The sequence below is a fragment of the Orycteropus afer genome, unplaced genomic scaffold (genome assembly GCF_000298275.1).
Source record: "Orycteropus afer afer isolate SDZICR_OR568_19922 unplaced genomic scaffold, OryAfe1.0 scaffold00088, whole genome shotgun sequence".
In the NCBI taxonomy this organism is placed as follows: Eukaryota; Metazoa; Chordata; class Mammalia; order Tubulidentata; family Orycteropodidae; genus Orycteropus; species Orycteropus afer.
The window spans coordinates 9,129,187-9,147,603 of NW_006921675.1; the positions used below are offsets into that span (position 1 = coordinate 9,129,187).

The 18,417-nt window shown below is 38.8% G+C and overlaps 1 protein-coding gene across 1 annotated transcript in view; it reads right to left on the bottom strand.

The window, feature by feature from the left end:
• LOC103198210 (synaptojanin-2-binding protein) overlaps positions 1 to 18,417 on the bottom strand; it is a 99,415-nt gene that overhangs the window by 42,873 nt on the left and 38,125 nt on the right. The window contains exon 3 of the mRNA XM_042781152.1: positions 8,386 to 8,481. Coding sequence (XP_042637086.1) covers positions 8,386 to 8,481 — 96 coding nt within the window. The remainder of the gene's footprint in view (positions 1 to 8,385; positions 8,482 to 18,417) is intronic.

The following is an 18,417-nucleotide window of genomic DNA, read 5'->3' on the forward strand; positions in this document are numbered from 1 at the left end:
TAAACTGTGGTCAATGACATGAGACAAAGTATATGTGAACTGCTGTATGGAAAGTGAATTTGCTCTGTAAATCTTCACCCAAATCACAATAAAAAATAAAAGAATAAGGTGAACAAAAAGAGGAGCTTATAAAGATTCAGTGACAAATTCAGCAAGTGTTTATTGCATGCTTCTATCGAGTTTGCCATAGCTAGAACCTTCCACATATCTCATTTGTCATATCTGGAATCAAACAGCGAAACTTAGGAAAGATTATCATAGATCTTGGCCTCATTAACACATCTACTCTGTAGTGATATACCATGGAAGGTTTGCTTTTATGTCCACACATGTTCCAAACTGCTATAAGGCATCTACTTAATCTGAGCAATTGCTGTTTAGATTCAGGGATGCAAAGTGACATTAGAATTAAAGTGGAAAGGAAACAAGGTTCACAAGGAAAATATTACTTATAAGAAATAACATTTGTTGTTGTTGTTATGTGCCGTCGAGTCGACCCGACTCATAGCGACCTCTCCTTGTGTTTCCGAGGCAGTATCACTACGAAAGTAGATTGCCCCATCTTCCTTCCGAGAAGTCGCTGGTGGGTTTGAACCACCAGCCTTCTGGTTAGCAGTCAAGTGCCTTAGCCACTATGCTACCAGACCTCCCAAGAAATAACATGGCCTGGTGTTAAATTGTACATATATCTAGTAATAAGAAATTCATATTTAAATAAGCATTGTAGATACAGGATTAAAATGGGATTCAATTCTGTGTCTCCATTTGCAAATCTGCAAAGTAGGAAATAATAAATTTAATGATTACAGCAAATACAAAGTTCTTTTCTAAGAGTGTTAATGAATGACTTGCATTTGAAAACACACTTCAGCCCTCCCCCTCCTTTCCATTTCCACCTGCAAAAAAAAAAAAAAGAACATACACAGTGAGGAAATTTTTCAGAAATAGGATCCAGTGTTTGCTATTATTTGATTCCTCAGAAGCAGCAATGGTTTTTTGTAACAGTAAATGACAGTATCATCAAGTGCATCATTGAGCAGATCAAGTGCTTTGTATTTTATACATAAATATCAACATCAGACAAGAAGAGCAGTTAAGAACCTGGTTTCAATCAGAACAGAAACCCTTAATACTGAGTCTTCCTTTTGATCGTAAGTGCCCTTTCTGATGTTGTTGGTTGTCTTCAAAAGATTTGCTGCTTAGGAACAGCAAAAGGGGTTTACTCTAGGACAGCCTCCAACTCTAAAAGCACTAAACAGGTAAGAGGTAGAGACCTTCATAACTCCATCTTCTACTTCTAAGTGAAGTTAGAAAAATACTTTAACATCAAGATCACCAGGCAAATACTCCCCCACTTCCAGACTCTGAACTATTTCAGCTTACAGTAACTATATCTTACGCATCTGAAGAACCTAGCACATAGTAGGCACTCATTAACTATTTGATGAATGAAGTACAGCTCTCACCGGTCCCAAGATAAATTTCATCTAAAATTGACTAGAATAAAATCTGTATTTCTTAACATGAAACTACATGTTTCATACTCCCCAAATACTGGACAGATCACAGTTACTTACACAGTTTCATTTCTTTATTTGCTTATTTATACAATAAAACAAAATGATCACCACAAAAAAAACATATTTCTCTACTTTAGAAGTTTGGGGATTAGTTCAAGAATCCGTCGGATTGAACTCAGTATTAGGTCTTTCTCATTCTGTGGAACCTCATATTTCCAATCATGATGCCTGCAATTGGCTTCACTGTCAATCCATTCTCCCATTCTTTATCAAAGGCTCAGAGACAAAACGGTAGAGGATTGAGATAAGAGATAGTTTTTATATGTTGTTGTCATGTGCTGTCGAGTCATCTCTGACTCATAGCAACCCCTCCTTGGGTTTCCAAGGTGGTATCACTACGGAAGTAGAACGCCCAATCTTCCTTCCGAAGAGTGGCTGGTGGGTTTGAACAGCCCACTTTCTGGTTAGAAGTCAAGTGCCTTAGGCACTACACCACCAGAACTCCCAGTTTATATTCATATACTTAAGATAAATAAAGGCAGAAAGGGTTTCTTTGCAACAGATTAAATCTTTGATCTTGGTTATGTTAGCTCACCTTTCTGACCCTTGATTCTCCCACCTCTAAGATTTCATCTTAGAATCTTTCTGGTTCCCTTTTAGCATCAACAGTCTGATTTAATAGATATACAAAATGAACCACACACTAGTCACACATTTTGCTGGAAGGTAGTCAGTTCTTAGCAAATCAGGAGCCAAACAGTGTTCTTTACTTCTTACTCCACATCTATACTCGGGTCAGCAGTTCACAGAGCACTGGGTTCATAAAAGGCCTAAGTTAATGCCTGTCAGTAATTTAATAATTTAAAGTGCCTGGGTTTAAACGCCTTACAGCAGTTTTCAACTTAGGATGCACACTGGAATCACCTCATGAATTTCATTTTACTGCTGCCTGCATCCCACACCAAGACTCCTACTTACTTCATCTGGGGTACAGCCTGGGCATCAGGATTTTTATAAGATCTGCAAGAGATTCTAATGTGAACGAAAGGGGACAACTATTGGCATCAAGCAGTGGTTCTCAACTTTTAGCATGAATCACAATCATCTGGAGGGGTTATTAAAACACCAGTTGCTGGGCACCACACCCAGCTTCCCATTCAGTAGGTCTGGGATAAAGCCCAGGAATATGCATTCTTAACAAATTCCTAGCTTATTTTCACCCAAGGACCTCATTTTGAAAACCAATTGCCAGAGAAGAAATAACAGTTGTGGCACGCTAAGTTATTACTATTATTTATGTAATCTCAGGAATTGATGCCTTTGAATTGTGGTGGTGGCGAAGAACACCGAAAATACCATGGACTACCACAAAAACCAACAAATTTGTCCTAGAAGGGCAGCACGAGTACTCCTTAGAAGTGAAAATGGCCTGTCTCACCCACTTTGGTCATGCATGTTATGAGAAGGGACCAGCCTCATGCTCAGTAGAGTGGATGGTCAGCGAAACGGGAAGATCCTCAATGAGAGGGACTGACACACTGGCTACAACAATGGGCTCAAGCACAGGATTATGATGGCACAAGACTGGACGGTGTTTTGTTCTGTTGTACATGGGGTCACTATGAGTTGGTGCCGACTTGACAGCAACTAACAACAACAACAATCTTAGGAAAGCTATTTATTCTCTAATTTTGTAGTCTGTTTATAACAATACTTAGATCTGAGAGGTGTGAGGCATAAACAAATAGTGTATCAATAAGGGTGCAGTAGAGTCCCTAGTACTGGAAGCAATAAAAATATTAGCTTCCTTTTTCACTGTACATGGCTAGCTGAGCCATGTTATTAAGCTAATCTAACAGCTAAGAAGTTAAAACACTGCACAAGAGGAAACAGACTGAAATAAACAATGTCCTTTTAGGATGAGATATATATATATATATATATATAGTATAAAATGATAAATATAGAGAACATTTTAAAGTATAGATCTTAAAAATACCTTCATTCAACTTTCAAAACTTTGAACATAATAATTTAGGTGGTAGAAATATTAGATACAATCTATAAAGAGCATGAATTTTTTTTTTTTTTTTACAACCAATAACGGATTCTGAAACCTCATCTCTTGTAATACTTTTAGCTTTCTGTACAATCAAAAATAGGAATTGAACACTTGCCTAAAAAAAATGACTACATTAAAATCCCTATTATCGAAGCAAAATTTCTACCAAAGATGGGATGGACTAGGTGCTTTATTTACATATACCAACACACAAAAAACTAAACAGCTTTCCTCCCTGCTTGCCATCTGTTTCACTTTGGGATTTTGTGTGACTTAAAGTCCTCTCAGGAGTGAATGCCCAATCCCAGATGTGAATTCTGGGAGGTGAGCAGGCCCACTATAGATGCCGCCGCACATGCCTTGAGATCCAGGGAGGGCACCCGAGGTTGTGCCTCCACAGTGGAGCTGGCTGGGTTATTTATCGTTATTGTTTGTGGAACTTACAAGTGTAGTCATCCAAGTGAGCCTCAAAGCTACTCGATAGTTTACGTCTAAAGGCATACTTTATGTCAGGGTTGTTTAAAACAAGTTTCTCTCTATTCCAATGGTTGACTCATAGGTAAAGTCCTGTGGGACTTTTATTTTTAAGAGCCGACTTTTATTTTTAAGAGCCTTCCTTCTCCATTCTAGTCCAATTCCATCATATAACAGCTTTCTTTTTTTGAATTCCTAAAAAAATATGGTGGTTTTCTGCACATCTTTGTTGTTGCATCATGTTCTGCATGGCACCATTCTTTTATTATTGTTTCCAACTGTATCTTAACCTCGTGATATACTTTAAACTTCTCACCTATTTATGAATTCTTAAAATTACACTGCTAAACTCCTTAAGGGAGCTCTGATAGCATAGTGCCTAAGGCACTTGACTGCTAACCAGAAGGCTGGCGGTTCAAACCCACCAGCCACTCCTCGGAAGGAAGGTTGGGCAATCCTACTTCCGTAGTGATACTGCCTCGGAAACCCAAGGAGGGGTCGCTATGAGTCGGGGCCGACTCGACAGCACATAACAACAACAACAACAAACTCCTTAAGGGTCCTTAATTTGTCTCCTCCTTCCATGGAACTTTCTCAAATGCTCCGATTCTCAGCAACTTTTCTTTTAGTGTCTGCGGTACAAATGTGATACCAACTTACACTGCACTGCCTATATGGTTAATTCCATTTTTATGTGTGTAATTATTCTCTCCCCAGTTGGAACCAAAAAGATTTTTAAGATGGAGGCCATGTATTTTACTTTGTAAAAAGTGCCTTAACAAAGCAGATGCCCAATTAGCATTTGTAAAATTATGACTAGATCCTTCATACTAAAAATTGGATTCAATTAATTGCCTCAGGAAAACTCCTCACATTCCTGCTGTTAGGAACAAGGCCTAAGTCGGGCCAGTATACTTGAAGAATGGAAATTATTTTCTTAAATTCATAAAATGAGTCTTGGTTTAGCTATCTTTAGTGCTTTAAGATCAGCTTTAAATGCCACATGAACAGGATGGTTCCAAACTTACTAATACACCTGGTGTACCCTGGTATCCTTTCATCCACATCCTCCTCTCCCAGGCTTTCTCTAAAAAACACCCACTCAACTCCCCTATTCCTAAAAACAAATGAAACTCTTTCTCCTTCCCCTTCCCTGCAAAACTGTTTATTAATTAAAATGAATAACCAGTGTTTCCAGCCTTTAGGAGGGGGGAAAAAAAGAAACAACTAGAAATCTAGGCCTTCTCATATTAACTAAAACCAGAAATAGCTGCTTTCATGCCCATCCTGCCAGAGTCCCTTCTCCCAAGTTTTGACTATTACTCGAAATTGGAAAGACTGATAGTCTAGAGGGTTGAGGGACCACCTTGGAGGCACTATCTTTTTTTCCATTTAGAGATTTTTCCCCTGGATGGGTTTGGTGACACTGCCATAGCTCTGATCACAATGATCTCAGATGATCCTTTAACAGGACTATGAGGTACCACAAAGATCAGCAGGGTAGCCCAGAGATCAGTAAGGTTTATCTTTATAGCTCAACTTCTGAACAGATTGCCTTGCACAGGGCTGGATTATCCCAATTTACTTCAACTTCACTGTAGATACTATGAAAAGAAACATTGCTCCAGAAAAATTTGGATTGCTTGCTTCAGTCTTTTTTTTTTTTTAAAAAAATGATTCAGACTAGGCATCCTCTTTAAAGGTTCGCTCCCATTATATATGCTCTAAAATGTCTTCAAATTCTTCAATTCATATTGTTCCTTAGGCAAGAAACCTAGAAAGCAGAGCAGTTGCCTCATCTCTTTAATCTGTCATGAGGCATCACTATTAAACTATCATGTATGTGTATAAATGTATTTAAAAAAAAATGTTCCCACTGTTCTCTAATACAGGCACCCAGGTATGCAGTTAGAAACAAATTAAACAAAGGCCACAAAAACTTCCAAAGGAAGATCGCTAAGAAGAACGATCCTCTCTTTCTCTCATTTCATACAGCTGGCCTTTGAGATACGCCAGCTAAGAAAAAAAGGTATCACTCATGGTGATAGGAAGACTGGACCTTTCTCTCTTTGGGTGGTAGCTGAACTTCCATGGACAGACCTAGTAATATATTTAGCTCCTCATTTGTTCTAAGCCAAGTCTTTTCTTTGGCTTTCCTTCAAATAATACCTTTACTCTCCCATTGGAATATGAGGATTGGGAGCAGGTTTTGAACAGCAAGGTTCTGGGTGAGTATCAGTCACTTTAATCATGTGTTGTCTTTGCAGAGAGAGGGAAAGATAGCAGGGGAGGAGGGTGAAAAAGAGAAATGTATCTTCATCAGAGGGCACCGGAGAAAAGTCAGCTTATCGAAGTTGTTGTCGATATCTCACGAAGGTCCAGACTGCGACCACTGTGAGGGCAAACACTGGCATCAGCACCATGGCTATGGGAATGCCACTTGGCTCCCCTTCACCTCGGTGACCTACAGGTCCATTCTGCACCTGTAACTGGAAGGGAAAGAAGACTGTTAACTCTAGTGACCGATGTGCGTTTACCATAAATGAAATGCCCTAGTCACCATGGTCTAGTCTCTAGACCATCCAAAGCTATAAATCCCAAGTACTAGCTATCAGAAACAGTCCTCTTTCTCTGTCCCGACCTAATGTGCCAGTGTCACCGACTCTTTGGAAAGAAAATATATCTTATCAGGAAGCACTTAACTGCACTGTGCTACTGATTTAAAGGGACTCCTAAGGGCAAGTCAGATAACCTTTGTTTATGAACTGCCTCTGCTTTGCTATATGTGTGGCATATAAGGAAATAGAGATCTGAGATGAAGCTTATTGATTCCACAGGCAACCTGTAAATTATTGGGGCGGGGGTCCATCTTTCTGAAAATGTTTGCTTGAAAAGATTACCAGTCATCAGAATACAATAAAAGTCAATCTGGGCAATATTAACACAGGTACAATGTCATGACTTAGAAATGCTTTCCAAGTCGCAGAAGGCACCCATTCCTTCCTAAAATGAGGTCTTGCCTGTCTTCCCCTTTGCTCTCCTTTGTTTGACTTCCACACCTTTCATTCATTTCCTATGAAATGAGAGGACATGCTCAGTAGGAAGACATGGCTTTTAGGTCTTAGGCCAATTCCCTGACCAGAACAGTCTATTTTACTAGCGGTTGTTTGTGGATGTTTCCAAAAGTGAGCACTGGAAATAACAACCCATGTACCTTCAAAATGAGCTCTAAACATATCTGAAGTGTATGCCTATATTTATTTGCCTTTATCTATTGCATAAATTCCCCTATGCTTTAGAAACAGGAAAGAGCCAAGGCAGATGCAGTGATTATCTCTACTGTCTCTCATCACTGTTTTCTGATCCATCACAACTGGATTCTACTTGTAACAGTGGCTGTCAGTTATCTTTCATGTGTTACCCTCTCCATTTTTTTACTATCTCCTCTGAAACTCTTTCAGCCTCTGAAGCCTGAATGCTGACTCTAGTTAAATTCATGCCAGTAACTTTAGGGGCACCAATTTAAGAGGGAGAGAGCAACTGTAAAGAAGCATTCAGTCTGTGTTGTAAATATACTTAGAAATCCTTGCTGCTATAGGAGGAATTTTCACTGCTATTCATAAGGTTTTCAGTGGCTAATTTTTTCAGAAGTGGACTGCCTCTTCCTTTTCGCTCTGCTGTACACAGGGTTGTTATGAGCCAAAGACTTGACAGCATCTAACAACAATGGGATGCATTATGTCTACTTGTGCTACCTTTTCCATCATCCAAATTATAAAATACCAGGAACTACGAAGCAGATGCAGGGATACTTGCTACCTTAATTGAATTCTACTTCTTTTTCCTTGCGATCCCCTTTTACTACTAGTGCTTTGGTCAAGAGGGTCACCAATTTAATAAGGGCAGGGTTCGTGTTGGTGATAGAATACAGCATAAAGTAGATGTAAGAATGCCCACCATCTTTGCAGTCAGGGTCTTATAGACTGGAATCTGTCATCTGGGAGTTTTCAAGGGCAGAGATTAAGGTTCCTTCCTCACTAAAAAGTAAAACTGATTCTGATCCCCCTCCCCCCCATCTATTTTAATTTGGTTGTCAAGCTTTATCTTTGAGGCACACTGTCTAGAAGCTAGGTCCTGGGTTGCAAACACATTGCTATAAATTTTCTTTAATGATAAGAGAAGTACCAGAAGACCCCTGTCAGCGCCAGACAAGCTCTTCAAATGAAGGAAAAAAACAGGAACAACAACAACAAATAAAAACCCACTGAAGATCACACCCACAGGGTGCAAAAGCCTGGTGCCAGGCTCCTGGGTGCAGGTGACACTTACCCTACGCTGTACTCGCAGAGATACAGCATAGCCTGCATTACGAAAGAGGTCTACAGCATCCTGGTGCAGTAGATTCTTAAGGTCTAGGCCATTCACCTGTCAAAAATAGCATGGAAGAGTTAATAAGACAGAAAAAAGGCAAATTCTCATAAATCAATGATTTACTTTCATATGACTAAACCTTACAAACTCCTACAGAGAATTCAAGGGTTAGGAGAATGGATAAAGTTACTTTGAACTCGAAGTAACTTCTCATTTTCAAAGCTATGGTTTCCTAGACCTAAGGTTCCATAGGACATTTGAAAATAACTTAGGAAAAAAACAAAACACGAAGTCATCTCTTCTTCCTTGTAGCATTTGCCACTTGGAATTCTGTTACTGTATTTGTATGTCATCCATGAGCATCAGCCTGGTTCCATACAACTAACATGGCCTTCCAGATTAAAACCCAATCCTTTAGTGTCCAAATCCCTGGCACGCCAGCTTCAACTCTAGAAATGTAACTGTGAAACTCACAATCTATTCTGATGCGGTACAAATGTATACTCCACTAGCCCATTCTATTGGGTTGTTTTCTTCAGTAATATAAATTCCTCACAAAAGTTTCAATGTAGTATAGTAGATCACTCCTGACAATTAAAGGTGAGAGATATGAAAGGATACCAGTATTAATATTTCCTGGTGTCAGGAGTACCACTGCCACAAGTGATTACCTGTTCCATGCTGCACTCACAAAGCAGAGCCACTTTAAACAAAAGCTACATGTTCTTTATACATCTCAATGTCATCATCATCAATACCAGCAGCAGCAACAGCAGCAAGAGTATCTACTATATTTATTTTGATAGGTACTGTGCTATATGCTTTTCATATATTATCTCATTTAATCCTCATAATAACTCTATAAAGTATATACTGTTTTTGTCTTGTTCTCAGAGATGAAGAAACTGAAGCTTAGTGAGATTAGGCAATTGGTCCAAAGTTACAGTTAGTGAGTGTAGGACCTAAGACTAGGGTTTTTAAATGCCAGAAAGGAGATCAGAGCGCCCTTGCATTTTACCAGCCCTTTTGCACTATTATTCCTCGACCATGACTCACCAACTATCCTATACTCAACTGAAGCTCAATCCTCTCATCTTCCTCACAGTCTTCCTCCAAGAGGTTCATAACCTTGCCTTCACTCTATTTCCTACCAATATCTTAATGAATTAATCTGCTTGCTGCCAACACTCTGGCCTCACAGACTGTTTATCTTCTCAATTAATAGGCTCTAACTCCATTTCACTTAGTAATCCATTGGCATAAACCAATTCTTTTCAACATTTAAAATGCCTCAGTTCCAGTATCTCACACACTTAAAACCGACTCCCTCCACACTTCCTTTTTTCCTCTACTGAATTTCCTCATCAAAGCCTTAAATCTTTTTAGACTTTACTTGCATCCTTACCCATCTAGGAGTTCCTGTTGTTATTTCAATAAAGCACTTGGTAAATCATTAGAATCCCTTGTCCCCATGATCTTCTGTCATTTTTCCAGTCCTGGGCAATATACTGCATCGACTTTCCTTGTCACCAATGAGTTGAGTATTTCCTATGAGAAAGATATATAGTCACACTCTCCACAACAGATCCATACTAGCTGACTCCAGCTATAACTTTACTTTTACTCCTCTCTGGTGAACTCCTTAATACCCTGTAGTAGCTGTCCCAGACGTTTTCCATCAAACTCTAATCTCAATTCCATTTCTCCTCTCAGCAGATTCCTTTGTCTCATCCTTCATGAGAGTTCTGATGACTTCTCAAACTCTCTGTCTTCCTTCCCCACTGAAAATGTCTTAATGCCCTCTCATTGCTCCTTTCCCCTAGTCTCTCAATTAGATATAGCTCCTTTAGAGCTTTTCACCAGTGGACTTAATCCTCTTCCTTCCAGTCTCCTTCCAGAACTCACTCACTTTTTCTTCTTGATTCCTTAAGCATCATCTCTCCCTACTCAACTAAAATTATCCTCATCTATAAAGAAAACAATATATTGCTTGGAAACCACTATCACCCTATTCCTCTTTCTTCCTTTCACTGCAAAATTTGTTCACAGAATTGTTTGCATGCACTACTTCCACTCCCTCACCAACCATTCACTTTTTATTTGCTTATAAACTCATAATATGCAAGATGGGAAGAGCATGCTCTGTACACATCAGCAGTGACTTCTAAATTACCCAATCCTGCAGTCCTTTCCCCATTTGCACCATATCTTCTCTGTTTTGCAATTCTCTCCTCTCGTGTGAATATTTAGCTGTCTTAGTTCTTGAACTATTACTTCCCTGACTCTTCTCCTCCTCCCTCCTTTTTAAGGAAAGTACATGTTCCTCAATGTTAGTCTTTCGTCCTCTTCCCTTCTCTCCACTGGGGATTTCTACAAAACCAACCATAATATGTGAAAAGACAATTCCCAAATTTTTATCTTTACTCTGACTTCTGAGTTTGCCACTTCTCTTCCAGATGCATATACTTGGACATTCTGCTAGACTAGACTTCCAATTCAACACATCTAGGGCCTCTTTATTAATTCTCACAAAAACAGAATATAGTGACTTCTTTCTTATTGTCACTACCATTTCCTGAAAGTAAAATTTTGACATCATTTTAAAACTCTCTACAATTCATTAATCTTCACATACAATAAACTGCCAAACTGCCCAGTCTAACAACATGATATCTCATATGCTATTTTCTTTCCTGTTGTTGTTAGGTGCTGTCGAGTTGGTTCCAACTCATAGCAACCCCATGTACAAGAGAATGAAACACTGCCCAGTTATATGACATCCTCACAATCCTTGGTATGCTTGAACCCATCATTGCAGCCACTGGATCAATCCATCTTGTTGGGGTTTCCCCCTTTTCACTGACCTGCCACTCTACCAAGCATGATATCCTTTCTCCAGAGACTGGTCCTTTGTGACATGACCAAAGTAGGTGAGACAAAGTCTGGCCATTCTTTCTTCTAAGGAGCATTCTAGATGCACTTCTTCTAGGATATAGCTTTGTTCCTTCTTCTGGAAGCCCATTGTATTTTCACCAACACCACAATTCAAAGGCATTAACTCTTCTTTGGTCTTCCTTATTCATTTCCCAGCTACAACATAGATATGAAGCTACTGAAAATATCATGGCTTGGATTGTTATTTGTTTTTTGTTATTTGCCGTAGAGTCGGCCCCGACTCATAGCGACCCCTCCTTGGGTTTCCGAGGCAGTTATCACAACGAAAGAGGATTGCCCAACCTTCCTTCCGAGGAGTGGCTGGTGGGTTTGAACCGCCAGCCGTCTGGTTAGCAGGCAAGTGTCTTAGCCACTATGCTACCAGAGATTAGGCATGCCTTATTCTTCAAAGTGACATCTTTGCTCCTCAACACTTTAAAGAGGTCTCTTGTAGCAGATCTGCTCAATGCAATATGATGTGTGATTTCTTGACTGCTGCTTCCATGGGTGTTGATATGGATCCAAGTAAAATGAAATCCTTGACAACGTCAATCTTTTCTCCATTTATTGTGATATTGCTTATTGGTTCAGTTGTGAAGAATTATTTTTTTTGAGGTGTAATTCATACCAAAGACTGTAGTGTTTGATCTTCATTAGTAAAGGCTTAAGCCATTTTCACTTTCAGCAAGCGAGGCAAGGTTGTGTCATCTGCATATCACAGGTTGTTATGTTATTCTTATTCATATAGTCCAGGCTCTCAGATTTATTTGCTTAACATACACACTGAATGAGTATAATGAAAGGAAACAACCGGGACACACACCCTTCCTGATGTTAAACCATGTGTTAAACCACTGTTCTGTTCAAACAACAGCTTCTTGGTCTACGACAAGTTCCTCGTGAGCCCAATTAAGTGCTCTGGAATTCCCATTTTTTGCAATGTTGTACATAATTTGTTATGATCCACAGTCAAATGCCATTGCATAGTCAATAAAACACAGATAAATATCTTTCTGGTATTCTTTGCTTTCAGCGAAGATCCATTTGACATCAGCAATGATATCCCTCATTCCATATCCTTTTCTAAATCCAGCTTGCATTTCTGGAAGGTCCCTGTCAATATACTGCTGCAACTGTTTTTTAATTATCTTCAGCAAAATTGTACTTGTGTGTAAATGGTATTAATGGATGTTGTTTGATAATTTCCACATTCTGTTCGAACACTTTTCTTTGGAATGGGCACAAATATGGATCTCTTCCACTTGGCTGGCCAGGCAGTCGTCTTCCAAATATCTTGGCATAAATGAGTAAGCACCTTCAGTGCTACATCCATTTGTTGAAACATCTCAATGGGTATTCTGTCAATTCCTGTAGTCTTGTTTTTCACCAATTCCTTCAGTGCAGCTTGGACTTCTTCCCTCTAAACCACTGGTTCTTGATCATATGCTACTTACTGAAATGGTTGAACACTGATTTAATATTTTTGGTGCACTGACTCTGTATTTCTTCCGTCTTCTTTTCATGATGCTTTCCACACTGTTCAGTATTTCGCCCACAGAATCCTTAAACACTGCAATTCTAGGCCTGAATTTTTTCTTCAGTTCTTTCAGCTTGAGAAATTCAGTTCTTCCCTTTAGTCTTTACACATTTCATTGTACTACTTTACTTTGTCTTCTCAAGCCATCCTCTGAAATCTATTCAGCTCTTTTATTTCATGCCTTCCATTCACTTTAGCTACTCTCTGTTTAAGAGCAAGTTTCAGAGTCTCTTCTGACTTCCATTTTGGTCTTTTCTTCTTTTCCTCTCTTTTAAATGACCGTTTGTTTTCTTCATGCATGATATTCTTGATGTCATCCCCAACCCTTCTGATCTTTGGTGTTCAATGCATCAAATCTTTTCTTCAGATAGTCTCTAAATTCAGGTGGGATACAATCAAGGTCGTATTTTGGTTCTCATGAAATTTTTAAATTTTTTTCAGCCTCAACTTGAACTTGTATATGAGCAATTGATGGTCTCTTCTACAGTTAGCAACTGGCCTTGTTTTGACTCATGATACTGACCTTCTCCATCGCCTCCTTCCACAGATGTAGTCTATTTGATTCCTGTGTATTATATCTGGTGAGGTCCACGTGTATCATTGCTGTTTATGTTGTTGAAGAAAGGTATTTGCAATGAATAAATCATTGGTCTTGCAAAGTTCCATCATGTGAACTCTGGGTCACTTCTATCACCAAGGCTGTATTTTCCAACTACCAATGCTTCTTCGTTCCAACTTCTGCATTCCAACCACTAGTAATTATCGATATATTTTGATTGAATGTTTGGTCAATTTCAAACTACAAAAGTTGGTAAGAAATCTTCAATATCTTCATCTTTAGTTTTAACGGTTGGTGAGTAAATTTGAATAGTAGTAGTAGTAACTAGGAAAGACGACAGAAAGAAATTTTCTTTCCTATTGCCCCTCTATTTCAGGATATTCTTGGTTGAAATAATTGTGGATGCTTTCTCTCTGATGTTTACTTTCCTCTAAGGTCTCCCCAATTCTAACCTATTCAAACACTCTGTTTCCAGATCAATTTTCCTAAAGTACATTTCTGTTAATACCAGTGTACTGTTCAGAAAATAAAAGCAAAACTGGGGAGCAGGAAAGGAAGGAACGTGGGAACGGCATGCTTGATTTCTGAGTCTGGTATGCAACCTACCTTCCCAGTTCAATCTGTGACTAAAACCTCACATATATCTCATGTTCGAACGAAATCACATAACTCATTGACCATGGGCATAAAATATATGTCTTATTCTTACTTTCATACTTAAGACTTGAATGGAAGCTATACATACCACCTGAATCCCTTACCTTTTAAAATATTCTATTTACCTTCCAAGATGATATAAAATATGAGTAGTCCTGCTAACTACACAGTCTAGAAATGAACACTGGGTTTCTAGTTGATGATTTTAATTGCAGGCTACCAAGGCATCTTCTGATTATGCCTTGTTTTCTTGGTAGATCTGCCATAAGGAAGGAATTCCAAGATTTCTAGAACCATTGCACTGAACTCTCAATGATTCTGCCTAGGAGAGAGACTAGGTGTGAGACTGCTGACTGTAATGAGAATGTTTACATAAGTGATGTAGTTTCTGTGATAGCTGTATTTCTCTTTGTGAAAAATAGCTATTTTGGTATCTTTAAAAAAAAAAAAAAAAAAAGGGAGTCCTGCTGGGAGAATGGTGTGAAAGATGGGGCAGTCTGCTTCAGTAATGATTACATCCTTGGAAAGAATCCCTATGGGGCAGTTCTACCCTGTCCTAGAGGGTTGCTATGAGTCAGGATCGACTTGACAGCAACAGGTTTAAAAGAATAGAGGTAGACAAATAATAATGCAATCATGTCAACAAAAAACAAATTATGCTACATTTCAGTAGCAAAACATAGTTTTCATAGTCATATGAATACAAGTGGGAGATCTGAGTCACCACATGACATTTAATGACAGGAATACTGAGTTCAAAATAACCTTTCCATAGTAGTCAGTAATGATATTAATTGCAAGGAATTAGTAAACACTTCCTAATGTATCTCGAGTTGTGTATTCATTTTACATGTATTAACTCATTTATTCTTCACAACAGTCCTATCATCTAGGAATCTCCATTTTATAGATGATAAAAGTGAACCAGAGTCTATGCAACTTGCCTATGGCACACAGAATGGAACTGGAAAAGCCAGGATTCAAACTCAAGCAACCTGACCTCAAAGACATCACTGTAAATCACTAAGCTATAATATTCACATTGCAAGCAAAGATTTTTATTTCAGCAACATTATAACTGTCCATAACATTAATGTTGTAAATGGGATTGTTATTGGTTTTACATCTTGTTTATGTCTAATGTTATAAATTTTAAAAATTTTATAGGGTTGTACAAAAACATCTTGTGTACTGAATCGGATTTGACTTACAGCTGTCCTATATGACAGAGTAGAACTGTCCCGTAGGATTTCCTAGGCTGTAATCTTCATGGAAGCAGATCCCCTGTTTTTTTCTCCCACAGAGCCACTGGTGAGTTTGAACTGCTGACCCTTCAGTTAGCAGCCGAGTGCTTAACTACTGCACTCCAAGGCTTCTATAAAAAAGCATGTTTATATATTAATGTCTGTATTCATTTGTATACATTGAAGTAGCATTAAAGCTTTTAGAAACAACTCAGTTAAGTGCTACTTCAAATACATGGCCTTTCCAATGCTGCCTCTAGATGTGACTGATTTACTTCTTTGAATCTCCATACTCTTAAAGCTCAAACTGAATTCTGCTTTGTATTACATCACTTTATATTCCACAGTAAGTACCTCGAAAAGAAGTTCTATCACAACTCGTCTTTACTACTTGGAAGACTGGGCAATCTACTTCTGTAGAGATACCTCCTCGGAAACCCAAGGAGGGGTCACTATGAGTCGGAACCAACTCGATGGCAGTGAGTTTTTTTGATGTATAATATCTGACACAATGCCTTGCACAACACTTCAGCCTAACATATGTTACAGGATTCCCTGAAGTTTGGTTGCTGAGTGAACTCTGCAAAAGCCATAATCACACAAAGCCTGACTGATATATTCTCAACATTATATAAAGCCCAGATTTTTATAATTAAAAGCAGCTATACCTATAATCACTTCTATACCTTACCCTTCCTCAGCTGTCTTGTGATAGTGATAATAACAAAAATAGCTCTTTTGCAATGAACAATAACTGTATGCCTGGTTATGTGTTAAGAATTTTTTAGATTACTTCCCATAAGGTGTATTATGTTATTTTTCCAGTTTCATTCACTGTCAATTTTTTTCTCTAATTCCTTATTGCCCCCTTTCTCCAGCCCCTGGAACTTTTTTTTCTTTTTTTAATTTTTACTGTGATTTGGGTGAAAGTTTGCAGAGCAAATTCATTTTCTATACAGTAGTTCATACACATTTTGTTTCATGACATTGATTGCAATTCCCCACAATGTAACAGCTCTCTTCCCACTTCCTCTCTGTAGTTACTCTTCCCTGCGTCCTTCCCTCCCATGCACTCCTGCACCATCCTCCCCACTCCCACCCATCTCCCTGTGCAAACACTGCTCTTCTGTTCTCCCATGATGGATGGATCCCTCTAAGGGTTATCTACCTGATGTAAATGTTCACCCCATATGCCTATCTTTTGTTTGGCTGGAAGCCATATAAGTTCAATTCCAGACCTGAAGAGGAACTAAAGGGCCAGTCTCAGGGGTCTCACCAGGTTCTATCAGATCAGGTTTTTTTTTTTTTTTTGCTTGTTTATGATTTCACCAATCTACTTTTGTATTTTATACGGTATTTGTTCTCTTGTTTATGGCCTATTTCACTTAGCATAATTATTTTTAAGGTTCACCTATGTGGTGGGATACAAAACACATCATTTCTCTTTATGGCTGAATAATATTCTACTGTATGTCCATTTTGTTTTTCCAATCATTTGGTGATGGACACTTGGGTTGTTTCTATCTTTGGGCTACTGTGAATAATGCTGCAATGAACACTGGTATAAAAGTATCCATCTGTTTGTGTCTTTGCTTTCAATTCTTCAGGGTATATATTTAAGAGGTGAATTGTTAGGTCATATGACACTTCTGGGAGCTCTGGTAGCGTAGTGCCTAAGGCACTTGACTGCTAACCAGAAGGTTGGCGGTTCAAACTCACCAGCCACTCCTTGGAAGGAAGGTTGGGAAATCTACTTCCGTAGTGATACTGCCTCGGAAACCCAAAGAGGGGTCGCTCTGAGTCGCACATAACAACAACAACAACACTTCTATGTGTAACTCTGAAAGGAACCACCAAACTCTTTTTGACAGCAGCTGCACCATTTTACAAACCCACAAGCACTGGATGAGGGTTTCAATTTCTCCACATCCCCACCAACACTTGTTAATTTCTGTATGTTTTTAAACAGCCATCCAAACAGGTATAAAATGGTATCTCACTGTGGTTTTGATTTGCATTTCCTTAATGTTTAATGAGGAGCCCTGGTAGCATAATGGTTAAGTGCTGAGCTGCTAACTAAAGGTCAGAGTTTGGAACCCACCAGCAGCACTGTGGGAGAAAACACCTGGCAAAACTTTTTCCTGGCTTCCATAATGATTACAGCCTAGGAAATCCTATGTGCCACAGTTATACTGTGTCCTATAGGGTCGCTCTGAGTTGGAATAAACTCGATGGCACATAACAATGCCTAATGATACTGAACATCTTTTCGTGCATTAAAGGGGCTCTGGTGACGCATCTGGCTGCTAACCAGAAAGTTGGTGGTTCAAACCCACAAGCTACTCCACAGGAGGAGGACGAGGCAATCTACTTCTGTAAAGATTTATAGCCTTGGAAACCCAATGGGGACTGCTATGAGTTGGAATCAACTCGATGACAGTAGGTTTGGTTTGCTTTGTTATTGGCTATTTGTGTATCTTCTTTGGATAAATATCTATTCATGTTCTTAGCCCATTTTTTAATTGGGTTTTTAGACTTTTTTGGTTGAGTTCTTTACATATTCTGGTATTAAATCCTTTCTGATATAGTTGCCAAATACTCTCTCCTATTCTGTAAGTTGTCTCTTCACTTTCTTGATAAAGACCTTCAATGCACAAGTTTTAAATTTTGATGGAGTCCAATGTATCTATTTTTTTCTTTTTGTGCTTGTGCTTTTGCTATCATGGCTAAAAATCCATTGCCAAAACAAGAGCTCAAAGTTGCCTTTTTTTTTTTTAAGATTGTTACAGTTTTAGGTCTTATATTTAGGCCACTGATCCACTTTTGAGTTTCATACATAGTGTGAAAATTATTTTCCATGTTTAGATTCAGTTGTCCCAGGACCATTTGCTAATGACTATTATTTCCCTCAATGAATGGATTTGGCTTGTGTCAAAAAGTAATTGGCCATACATAACATAGTACACAAAACACTGTTCTACCTCCTACTTTGGCAAAAAGCGACTGGGGTCTTAAAAGCTTGCAAGCTGCCATCTAGATGCAACGATGGGTCTCTCCTC